The sequence below is a fragment of the Pelobates fuscus genome, chromosome 9, assembly GCF_036172605.1.
Source record: "Pelobates fuscus isolate aPelFus1 chromosome 9, aPelFus1.pri, whole genome shotgun sequence".
In the NCBI taxonomy this organism is placed as follows: Eukaryota; Metazoa; Chordata; class Amphibia; order Anura; family Pelobatidae; genus Pelobates; species Pelobates fuscus.
The window spans coordinates 148,916,738-148,929,546 of record NC_086325.1 but is presented as its reverse complement, the minus strand read 5'-3'; the positions used below and the strand labels follow the sequence as shown (position 1 = coordinate 148,929,546).

The 12,809-nt window shown below is 40.0% G+C and overlaps 1 protein-coding gene across 5 annotated transcripts in view; it reads left to right on the top strand.

Moving 5' to 3' along the window:
* The window catches only part of ATP2B3 (ATPase plasma membrane Ca2+ transporting 3), a 123,942-nt gene that overhangs the window by 25,786 nt on the left and 85,347 nt on the right, over nucleotides 1-12,809 (top strand). For all 5 annotated transcript variants that reach the window (XM_063432717.1, XM_063432715.1, XM_063432720.1 and 2 more), the window contains exon 2: nucleotides 10,316-10,513. In XM_063432717.1, coding sequence (XP_063288787.1) covers nucleotides 10,316-10,513 — 198 coding nt within the window. The remainder of the gene's footprint in view (nucleotides 1-10,315; nucleotides 10,514-12,809) is intronic.

Here is a 12,809-nt window from a genome sequence, read left to right as displayed (position 1 = left end):
GTTCTATAAAACAAAGTGCTGTGGGAGATTGCATTTTGACAGAATTTTCTATCAGTGCACTTATCTAGCGATTAGTAACAGACGCAGTTGAGACCCATCAAGCAATGCAATGTTTTTGTGCAACACTCGATTTTCCTTCAGTCCCATCACCCAGCAACTGTTTTGTCACCCAATTGTGTCAATTGCCCAACAGGTCTAGTCTTGGGAGGGCTGACGGAAAGTGATGGTGATTAACAGCGTTTGCATTTATAATAAAATTAATTGCATGCAATTCCTGGTTGGTTGCCTTTCACCAGATTGTCATTCCCCCTTTATGGTGTGTAAAGAGAAAAATAGAAATATAAGATGCTGTATTTAATACCATCCTGGGACTAAGGGTCTCTCTATCTTGACTCTCTGTCAATCATTGTTATAAGCTCTGCACTTTTCTGTCATTTAAATAAAAAAATAAAAAACATAGTCTTTGCACCTGCCAGTCAGCAGACCTCCATGAAACTTGCATCCAATGTCTTCAAGGATTGATGAAGACGGTAGACCAATGGCAATAATGAATGGCCTGGAGAGAAAATAATAAGCGAAGGAGGATAAAGATTTCTCTGCCTCCTTTGCATTGTATGCCTTGACTGTGCCTAGCCTTAACTGAATTCTGATGTCAATTGCTAAATCTTTTACATACATTAAAAATAAAATGGAGCAACACACACTAAAAAGGTCAGCACAAGTGATATGTGTTTTTCAATACTTTTTTTTTAATGTTATCTCCAGGGAAGTGGCAATTCCCTTTTAATGAAATCAGGATATTTAAATGAACCTATCCACAAGTGCAGTCCTGTCTGTACATGAAAGACAGAAACTCCAGACTAATGTTTTGGCCACAAACAGGCCTCATCAGTGAGGTGACAGAACTGTTTTCTTGCAGTTTGCAAATGTTTATAGCACTTGGGGTGGAGGGGGTTTAATGAAAACGCAGTGACACCAATTAAGCCCGTCTCCCTTTTCAAAGAGGGTTATTCTGCATGATGGCCATTTTCTTCCTTTTTAGTGTCTTATTATCCAGGAAACAAACAGCCAAAGAGATAATCCCAGTGGCTCAGTATTTCAGAAAAAAAACTAGGCACCGTAACAAGACTCTATTTAATGACTAGCCTGGCTCCGTTGTTAGGGATTTTTTTTTTTTTGTAAACAGCGACACCTTATAACTTCATGCGGATCAGTGCATCTTGAGATGTTATGCTTTGCTCCAATCATGTTGTTACGGAATAATTGAAAGGAGGGGATAATTGCAGGCTTCATCTATAATTAAAACCGTTGTTACCTCCTTTTAGCCACCCTACCACCTCCCTTGCCCACCATCGATCCACAAGCAGTGGTAAATATGCAATCTGAAAGCTTTAACCCCTTAAGGACCAAACTTCTGGAATAAAAGGGAATCATGACGTGTCACACACGTCATGTGTCCTTAAGGGGTTAAGATGGTTTATAATTAGAGATGGGTGAGTGACAAATTATTATATTAAATTAATGTAACCTTCTAAGAAAAACACCAGATTATCCAAAAGGCTTTAACGAGCCCCTCACACTACTTACTCCGATAGGCTTATTCTACACGAGTTTTCATAATTTGTAAATTACCGGTAAACAAGTGGATAGGTTTAGTGTGGTTTACGTAGGAGTTTACAGTTGGTTGGTAGGTTCAAGCTTGTCTGTGTCTCAGAACCTGTGGGTATAGGGGTATCTCGGTACACCCCTGCAGTTTAATCAGTTGGAAATTAGGTTGTTTGGACGGCCGTGTTACATGTTATTTATATTGTTGTATGTTATTTATGTTCGGATCATCTTATGTACGGGGAGATTGTGGTTTTAAATGCCATGATGGTTTTGTTGGCTTTAATTTATTATATATATTTTTTGACAGATATAATTACTAAACAGTAGAAACCCATGTCTGTTTTTTTATGGGGTTCAGGGTAAGTGATTATTAACCCCCTAAGGACACATGACGGAAATATTCCGTCGTGATTCCCTTTTATGCCAGAAGGTTTGTCCTTAAGGGGTTAAATATGACTTGTGCGCATGTCATGTGATATTGTTGAATATTCTGGTATTAGAGCATAAATTAGTGAAATAAGATGACAGCTAGTATGTTGGTAATTCTGCTATAATCAGAGTAGAAATTAAAGGAGAGATATAACTCAGGTAATATGGGTATATCTGCAATAATTGGTTCCTAAATTGGTGTATATGTAGGGCAGAATGTAAAGGTATAACTGCAATATTCACATAAGAATTAGAGGGGAATTAATGCCGGTTGCACAGGTATATGAGCCTTAAAAATGGTAGAGAATTAATAAATCAGGTTGTATGTGTATATCTGCAATAATCTGATTGGGAATTAGAGAAGGGGGTGATGCAGGTTGTATATGCATATGTAAAATGACTAGGTGAATAATTAGAGGAGATAGAATTTTACATATTTATATATGGACTATTTCAATGAGAAATAGGATTAGGGATAAAGCAGGTTGTATGTGTATATCTGGAAATATCAGATCAGAAGTTACATCAGAAATAAAACCGGTTGTCCAGGTATTTCTGAAATAATCAGATTAGAAATTAGATGGTGGATAATCTAAACTGCACATGCATATAAGAAATAATTAGGGTAGAAATGCCAGCAGATATCAGGTAGATTGTGCTGGTATATCTGTAATATTAATATTAGAAATTAGAGAGAACATAATGCAGGTTCTTCTGGTATATTTCCGATAATAAGATTATAATTTAGAGGTGTTATAATGCATTGTGTGCAGGTATATCTGCAGTTATCAGATTATACATTGGGGTGGGGGTGGGGGTGGGGGGGGGGGTAATGAAGGTTATATGATAATATCTGATACATTGACATTCGGAATAAGAATGGAATTTCTATCAGCATCTATGTATTTTGCTAGTTGTTCTTCTGGTACGTCACGTGGGTGAAACTTTGAGGCCATTGAAATGGGAGTCTTGTAAAATTTTCCAGAACTTTGAAGTTGAAGGGATTTGTAGCATAAGAGCTGAAAGAGACACTCCACTCACCAAATAAATTTATAATGAAAAATAAATCACTGTTTAGTAGATATACCTCCAGTGAAGACATGCATGGTTTTAATTATGCATTTTTCCAATGTGGGTATATCGAAACACACAGCCCCAAGGCCTCCCTTTCTAACCCCACCCAAACTTTCTGGGCTGTCCAATCACAGACTTCCTAATGCAGCTCAATGACAAATATTTGCAAGGCAGGTGCTCTGAGCAGTTGCTGCCTCTTGGGTTTAGCTCCACTGAGCTAAACAACCAGGAAGTAACATGATTGGTTGTTTGATTGACAGCTAGGGGGTGTAACAAGGTTAATTTATAAAAGTGCCAAAGTCTATTGAAGTCTGCACTTTTTATAAAATGAAAAAGAGAACATACCCTTTATACATAAAGCAAGTGCTTTAGGGGTCTTGAGTGTCCCTTTAAACCCTATCTATCTCAACGTATTGCCAATAGGATTTTATTTTGTGTTTGGTTTTTTTTCATGAGTCATACTACTATTATATACATAGTGCTTAGTAAAAAGTCTGTACACCACTTTGTAGCGGGATGGGAGCAAATCTCCACGTACATTTCACAGAACTCGCATATTTAATCCGAGCTTCAAACAACAAACCTGCTATCTTACTTATTAAGTTTGTATGTTTCTATTTTTTGTTTGCTTGATTTGATTTCTTATTGAGAGTAATCCTCAGATGTCTGAAAAGCAAGACATAACTGCACTGAAAACCTAACTGAAATGGTATTTTCCTTCTCTTTGATGTGGGAGTTGATGTTCCTTCTTTATGTTTGTCTGTAGATAAGTCTGATTTATACATTGTATACGAGTACTGTAATTGCTAGATTGTAAGTTTGAAAGCAGGGCCCTCTATTACCTTTTTTTTTTTTTTTTTTTTAACCCCTTAAGGACACATGACGTGTGTGACACGTCATGATTCCCTTTTATTCCAGAAGTTTGGTCCTTAAGGGGTTAAATCAATTTGTTTCTTTTGTTTGTCTATATTCTGTATAATTAGCAATGTTCTGTTTCCACAAACTTTAAAGCACTCTGGATCAGAGCTCTATTTACCTTTTGTATTGTTGTGTGTGCATACTACTATCTTTCTTCCTAATAGTTTTTCCCCAGTTGTACAGCGCTGCGGAATATGTTGGTGCTTTATAAATGCCACTAATCATAATAATAGTAATACTCTTAGTGAAAATAGAATGCGTTGTACATATTTGAAAATGTTACCAAATATTAAAAAAAAAAAAAAAAATCACAGAAAAAAATGTGTGTAAAACACATCAACTGTTTATTTCCTACAGATATATAAAATATATATTTTTATTTTTTTTCTCCAAACCATATTAGTGCATAGAAACTGGGAATTAATATACAGGGAAAACTTGTGAATAAGCAGTTAACCGGTATTTAGATGTATCGTCCTCAAAAGAACTACCAATAAACATAAACAAATGAATTAACATAGTTTAAAAAGTTCCCCGTGATTTTTAACGTTATGCTTACTTATCCCTTTAATGAACAAATATGTATTTGCGAGGTGTAATAATAAAATACAACGTATAAAACCACACCTCTTTATCCTGTAACAGGGCGCCTCCATCTCGCTCCCTGTCAGTCATTGTTATAAACTCAGTCTCCTGCACAAGGCAATCAGCATAGAGAAACTATATCTAAATGAAGAGCAATTAAACAATGTTTCTATTTTTCCTCTTCATTTGCATTGGGTGCCTTGGCTCTGCCTTGTCTCAGCTGGATCATGATGTAGTTTGGTAAAACTTTTATGTAAATTTAAAGGATAACAGAGCTATAGCGGAGTTCCCTGTTCCCCAGCTGGGTACCTCTGCCAAGGATCGCTTCCTAGCTGGAACCGGGGAAAACCTCAGCGATTCAGCCCCAGTTGTCGTGGCTTGACAATCCTCCTTGAGATCCTCCTGGAGCTACTCTGTTTTGTAACAGGATAGGGGACTAGCGCTATTCCCTCCCAGGGACTGGACGACACTCCTAGGAGCTGTAGTTCTTACAAGGGCTTTCCCTGCTGAATCTTCCACAAGCTGAAACAAGGTGCTGAGCAGTGATTATCCCTTTCCCCTCCCAGTAACTAGACAACACATAGTTCTGGGAGTACAACTGATTTTAATGATCCAAACTCTGTCAGGGAGTTTTCAAACAATACAATACAAGCCCCTCCCAGGAATCTCTGGGCCTGGGAGATAACTGAGTTAAAGACCGGTAAGCTAATTATCTCCCAGAGAGCCCAACATAAAAGTATCCCAAAACATCATAAAAACATACAATAACCCCACATGCCATACATCGCCAAACAGCCCTGATCTGAGCTCCCAAGTTGTCCAAATAGCACTCAGTTCAATGCAGTTAAGGAAACACCACTGTGTCAAAGTTCTGACCAGCTGTCCATGTGGTCCTATGCCCTACACAAAGCCCTCTCCTGGCCAGTCTCAAAGTGCTTCAAAACCCCAGACCAAGTTGTCCGGGAACTGCAAGGTCACCTCATGACGAAAACAGTTCAATAACATTTACGGCTAGGTACCGCTGAGGTGACCGGGAACCATGAAGTCCTCATGCCAAAATTAGTTCCATAGTGGTCACGGCTAAGTACTGCTGAGGACCATTCGTGGATTCGTTCATGCGAACAGCCGCCAGGGAGCTAGCGTTCGGTTCCATTCTAATGAAGGGAAAGTGCTGAACCAGGGGCACCGAAGAAAAGCTGCTAATGGCAGCTGGGCAGGGTAACCTCCGAACGGGGTCTCCGACATGGATCATAGTTGGAGGGCGGGGAGCCAGCTTTCACACTCCTCCAGGAGGTCCTGGCAAACGTTCGTGGGAAGGAGCGTTTGTCACGGAAGCATCTAATTAAAAGAAGGTTAACAGACGTTATAGGTGATTTTCAATGCTTTATCCAATATTGTAATATTCAGAGAGGTGACAGATCCCCTTTTACTAGATTAACATAAAGTAATATCTGCAATGAAACATTGGGTAACTTTTGCAAAGATCCTCGACAGTGACACTGCGACTGGGTGTCTGGTGGGTGCATGGGACGGTGAGTTAGTGCATGGGAAGGTGAGTTATACTTCCTTAAATCTGTCCGTCACGGGCACTGCAATGCTCCTTCTGTCCGATGCTCTTCACCTCCTCTAACATCAGCAGTGTGCTGTTACAAATGCGTGAGGGTAAAACAGCGAGATCTATGGAGAATCCTGCAAGATTGGGGGATCCTCCATAGACAGAGCCGTTTCCCGTTAAAGGAACACTATAGTGCCAGGAAAACAAAGTTACTCTCCAGGCACTATAGCTCCTTATAGTGCCCCCCTTACTTCCCGTCCTGCAGAAGGGGTTAAAAGCCCCTTCTGTCACTTACCTGAGTTCAGTGCCAATGTCTCTCAGCGCTGGCTTGGGGTCCAGAGGAGACCTAATGCGCATGTGCGGCAATACAATGCTTTTGCAATGGGGTTTTGGGTGACACTGGATGTCCTCATGCATAGCGTGAGAACGTCCAGTGTCAGGTGACCAAAAGCCGCCTAACGACTTGAAGTCATTCTAGTGGCTGTCTGGTAGACACCCACTGGAGGTGGAGATAACCCATAAAGGTAATTTTCGCAGTTAATTAAAAACTGCAAAAATTACCACTGCACGTTTAAGGGACCTGGGACTATGCACCCAGACTTCAATGAGCTGAAGTGGTCTGGGGGCCTATAGTGTCCCTTTAACACGTTTTGACAAGGCTTGACTCCATCTTCTGTCATGTTAACCAAGTGAAAGAAAAATAGTTAGGCAAACCAGTCCTTACTTTCTCTTAGTATATCTTTTGACTAAGTTAGAATTTCAGTGAAATTCGAACACAGTCAATGTGAGTATTTCATAAAGATGTTATCTATACGAAAAACTCATTTTGGAGGGGGTGACGGAGCCACTTTAAACAAAAATTTATAAAGTGGAAAAATCATACTGTTTCTCTATCTTGTATTTCCACGCACAGCTTGATTGCTGCTGCAGTTGCTGATTGATATTGAGCAGTGTTTTACAAAGTCCATTAATTAATTTACTCATAAATCCCTAATTTGCATGTTTGTATATCACTTGCAAACATGCTTTTTGATGTCCATTGAATATATATTAAAAAAGGGTACTCCAAGTTACAAAGTAGCCACTGGCTATATTGGTTAGAGTCTCTGAATGCCCTCATTTAGATTTTTTTCAAATATTTTAGGGGGTACACATAGTGACATTAAAGGGGCGCATTGATCATGAGAAGTTTTTGGTGGTTTTTACACCCTACGAATGCCCCACCAGTGGTGTTATTGGGGAGGGGTTGACCTGAGCTGCAACCCTGAGTGAAATCTGAAATGGTCTGTTTTTTCAATGTTATTCAGTAATACACTGTAATATTAAGAGAGCAATTACACCTCCAGTTGTATAATGAATGCACCATATTTGATATTAATTATATAGTGTAAGGGTATTGCGTGTGAAAATAATGCTGTGGGTGCAGGGTTAATGCTGCAAGGCTAGGTTGAAACAACATGGTTTATGGTTAAAGGAACACTATAGTCACCTAAATTACTTTAGCTAAATAAAGCAGTTTTAGTGTATAGATCATTCCCCTGCAATTTCACTGCTCAATTCACTGTCATTTAGGAGTTAAATCACTTTGTTTCTGTTTATGCAGCCCTAGCCACACCTCCCCTGGCTATGATTGACAGAGCCTGCATGAAAAAACAAACTGGTTTCACTTTCAAACAGATGTAATTTACCTTAAATAATTGTATCTCAATCTCTAAATTGAACTTTAATCACATACAGGAGGCTCTTGCAGGGTCTAGCAAGCTATTAACATAGCAGGGGATAAGAAAATCTTAATTAAACAGAACTTGAAATAAAGAAAGCCTAAATAGGGCTCTCCTTACAGGAAGTGTTTATGGAAGGCTGTGCAAGTCACATGCAGGGAGGTGTGACTAGGGTTCATAAACAAAGGGATTTAACTCCTTAATGGCAGAGGATTGAGCAGTGAGGCTGCAGGGGCATGTTCTATACACCAAAACTGCTTCATTAAGCTAAAGTTGTTCAGGTGACTATAGTGTCCCTTAAATAGGCAAATGTGGAGTTCAGAAATACAAGTTTATGTAATACTCTGAACACATTCAAAGATTTAGTGTCATAATATGATTCATAGACTATATTAAAGTGACACTATAGTCACCAGAACAACTACAGCTTCCCTTCAGGATTTTGTCATGCATACACTGCCTTTTTAAGAGAAGAGGGATTGTTTACATTGCCTCTAGGGACACCTCCCAGTGGCCACTCCTCAGATGGCCAATGGAGGTACTTCCTGGGTCTGTGCTGCTGAAAAAGCAGCACTGATGTTCAGCGTCCCCACACGCTGCATGGAGATGCTGAATTTTCCTCATAGAGATGCATTGATTCAATGCATCTCTATGAGGAGGTCCTGATTGGCCAAAATGGTGTTTGGCTCCGCCCTGTGCTGATTTTTTAGCCAATCCAATGCTCTTCCATAGGACACCCAGTCCCATAGGGTGTTAAGTGACAATGCTAAACACAGTGACATACAGTGCTTTAAGGAAAATATGTATTACTGAGTACAGTGTACAGGTCACAGGTACAGATTGTCCCTATCTATTCAATCCATTTTTAAAGAGCCTTACCAATGTTATTCCTTTCCTATTTATGAGATAAATAGAAATAGAAATATTTTTCCATTTTCCAAAGTGTGTTTTTTTACTAGAAGTCATGTATTCAGATTTTTGGTACTAGAATTCTATGTGTTCCTTATATATATATATATATATATATATATATATTAGCCATTCACCTAGCAACATGGTCATGTATACATATACATACACAGACACATACGTACATATACATCACATACATAAATAGACATATATTCACACACACAGAAACACAATCACAATACACAGATACAATCACAGACATGGTCACACAAAAAAGATACATAATCACACTTACAGTCACATATGTAGACACGCACACACAGGTACATACACATAGATACATACACACAGAGATAGACGCAATCACATACATAGTCATTTACATACATACACTCAGCCGCTTATATAAATAGACACACAATTAAAAATGCAGTAAAATACATATATTAATAAATACATACAGTCGCATACATACATAGATAATCAATTACACATACATTAAATACTTACAATTATATAAACAATACAGACATATTGTGTGCACACTTACATAAACACAGACAAGTTTTATAAATTAGTCACGTTCACACAATGGTCAGATCTTCTTCTCCCCTCCTCCTCCCCTCCCCCCCCCCCCCGCAGCCTTACCTGTGCTGCAATTTATGGCACATATAAAGGATGTGGAAGTAACCTTGTCTCTGATCTCTATTTGTAGCTATCACAGTCACCTTGCTGCTCCCTCTCGTGGGCTGCACAGAAACAGACAGTGACTGTCTACATATCACTCGGCATTGCAGCACCCACTCAGTCCTGCATCACTAGGCAAAAAAACATCCCTAACCACTAGAACGTGATTTAAGTCAGGACCCTGCCGGCATTAATGTGTGGTTTTCTGGTTTTTGAAAACTGGGCCTAATATTAAAATGCAGATTTTGGGAAAAGAGCAGCCAGGCCAAGGGTTAGATTGCTAGAAACAGGACTAGATAATGGGGTGGCCCACAGAGGAGATTCCCAGCTATTGTTAAACCGCAACCCCTAGAATGACTTACCAACTTAAAAGCTGTCCAAGACTCATGGGCGTTGACGTTCTATAGTTTGTTAGTACCAGAGAATTGATAGGTTATCGAGATGGTGTTGATTTGGCAATGAAGAAATATTAAGAGTATTTCAGTGCTATCATTGCCTGCTCGAACAAATATGTTGGACCAAAATTCGGAATACAAAATGTCCTCGTTTTCTAATCTCAAACAGAAGACCTGGCTTTGAGTGTAAGAATTCTCAGTTGTTTGTCAAAACGAGAAAACATTGACAAAAACTTGAGGGACTTCACACTTGCCTCCCCGCACCAAAACCTCTACAACAATCTGAACGGTTATGTTGCCTGGGGTGACCCTTTAAATGTAATTATTGAACCCATAAATATTCTCAGCTGACAAATTGTATACTGTATTTAGTTTGAAGTGGGTTTTGACTAATAACATTTATCTTATGTCTTCTGTATTCCTGCTCACAGGTTTATCAGACAACTTAGCAGATTTCGAGAAGAGAAGGCAGATATATGGTATGAACTTTATACCTCCCAAAAAACCCAAAACCTTCCTGCAATTAGTATGGGAAGCACTCCAGGATGTGACTCTTATCATTTTGGAAATTGCTGCTATTGTGTCCCTGGGGCTTTCATTCTATGCACCACCAGGGGAACAGAGCAGAGGTAAGTACAATGTGTCCCTTCTTTGACCTTGCGATATTTCTTCTGTTTCATTCTGTTTTCCATGAGTATAGGACAAATATCTGTCTGTATGTCTGTCTGCCTCACAGCTGGTTGTTTTTTGTTGCATTATTTAAGAGGACCGACTCTTACTTATAAATTTGTCATCCTTCTGTGCAGGGTACATGAATACTTGTTGGGGTCTCTCCATTCTATGTAGTATATGTACTAAGTTCTGCGGTTGTTTGTTGTGAGAGTCATGTCAGACACCTCCTGGCCCATCGTCTTTGAACAATGCAGGAAAAGTGCAAAAAAGTAAAGGATTATGGGAAATTTGTATATGCTAAGAAACACTGCCTCAATTTACAATGATAACATCTGTGATTTATAGTAGTTTTTACCGGCAATATTGATTGTGTGTTTAAAAAATAGATGCATCATAGAACTTTTTTTAGTGTTATTTGGCAACAAATTGTTACAACATTAGAATCACTCATGTGTCATTATGACATGATTTTCTACAAAATAAATATTAACAAGTCGAATAAAAGAGGAAAGAAAACATTGTACTGGTCCATTAGCCTCGCATCAGTGCATCATAAAAAGGTGAACTCAGAAAATACTCCAGTAGCTTCATCAGAGGTGTAGGATATTTGCCCCAGGGCATTAGAGCCTTTTTGCACATTCTCTTCTTGAATTTTAATTTAGTTGTATGTCACTCCACCTCCCACCCTCCTTTTTGTGTTTCTCTGCCCTTAGCATAAAATGACATTAAATCGTCACGCTCACAATCTTGCAGAATTCTCAAAGACCTCCGATGGTGACATCACTACTGGGGGTCCGGTCCATATTTTGTCTCAGTATAACTTCTCCTGACTGGGTTAGAACTTTAGTGAAATTCCAACGCAGTCAGAATGAGTATTTCATAAAGAATCTATAGTTATTATAGTCTTTTTTGGGGAGGGGGGGATAACAGCAAAGTAAAAGTGTAAGTTTCGCCGACAGCTGACGTAATGACAATAATGAGTTCATCGGCCAGTTTCTGAGAAAACGTAGTACCACTTCCACGTCCCAGAGTATTTCGGCGCCGGAGGGCACGATATTCTGATCCCTCGGAGTAGTCTACAAACCAATGGGTCAAGGCCTACCGGTAGGCCCTGGACAGGTACATGAGCCGCTGAAATTGCAGAACGGGAAACATTGATGGATGATAAGTCTGGCCCAACGAAAATAGGTGAGACAAAAATATCGACACTAGGGGAATAGGTGCAGTAGAGGGATCTAAATCCCTCTCCATACACCAGCAAGACCATCTGCTACAAGCTGCGAGGTAGCTTCATCTAGTGCCAAGGGCCCACGAGTCCCACAGCAAGTCTTTAGTTGTTTGCTATTGTCCGTCGACCGACCAGGATCCCCTGATATCGTCCAAGCCACGAGTTCCAGGCGGTCTTGGAGGAAGAGGGGATGAGGTTCTCCCCTAGGGTCGGCCAGAAGTAGAGGGAACAATGGCACTAATAGTGGATGGTCAGATGATAATTCCAACAGGTCTGGAAACCAGGCTTGGCTTGGCCACAATGACATGGTGAGGAGTAGAGAGATCCCTTGGATCCACAATTGGTGAAGAACTCTCGGTAGCATGGTGAATGGGGGAAAAGCGTACGCTCCCATCTCAGGCCAAGTCTGGAGGAACGCATCCACTGCTTCGCATTCTGGATCCGGAATCTAGCTGAAGAATTCAAGATGGTTCAAGATGCGACTAGATCGAGATGCAATGGACCTCGGCACTCAACTAGCTTGTTGAAGACTGATGCATGTAGACGCCAGTCGCTGTTGTCATTACAGTAGAGGTCCCTCTTAGATTGAAAAATCAGCAAGTCGTCCATATAGATGATGCATCTTACTCCCCAAGATTTTAGACGAGCCATAACTGGTTTTAGGAGCTTTGTGAAGCACCAGGGAGTCGAGCTGATACTTAAGGGGTGGCAGGTGAACTTGCACGATTAACCTTGCCAATGTATTCATAGAAATCTGCGACAGGAATGCTCGACTGCTACTGACAGAAACGCGTCCTTTACGTCTAACCGGGTGAACCAGTCGCCTTCAACTAGAAGGTCTTGCAACAGGTGAATCTCGCAACAGGTGAATCCCTTCCACCACAAAGGAATTGAGATGTCTCGAGTCGGTGACTGGGCGAAAATCTTCTGTCTTTTTCTGGACCAGGAAGTTATTGCTGAAAAAAACGCCTTCATCTCTGGCGTACTGCACCGTGCCTTTGGAAAACACATTTTGTCGTCTATTA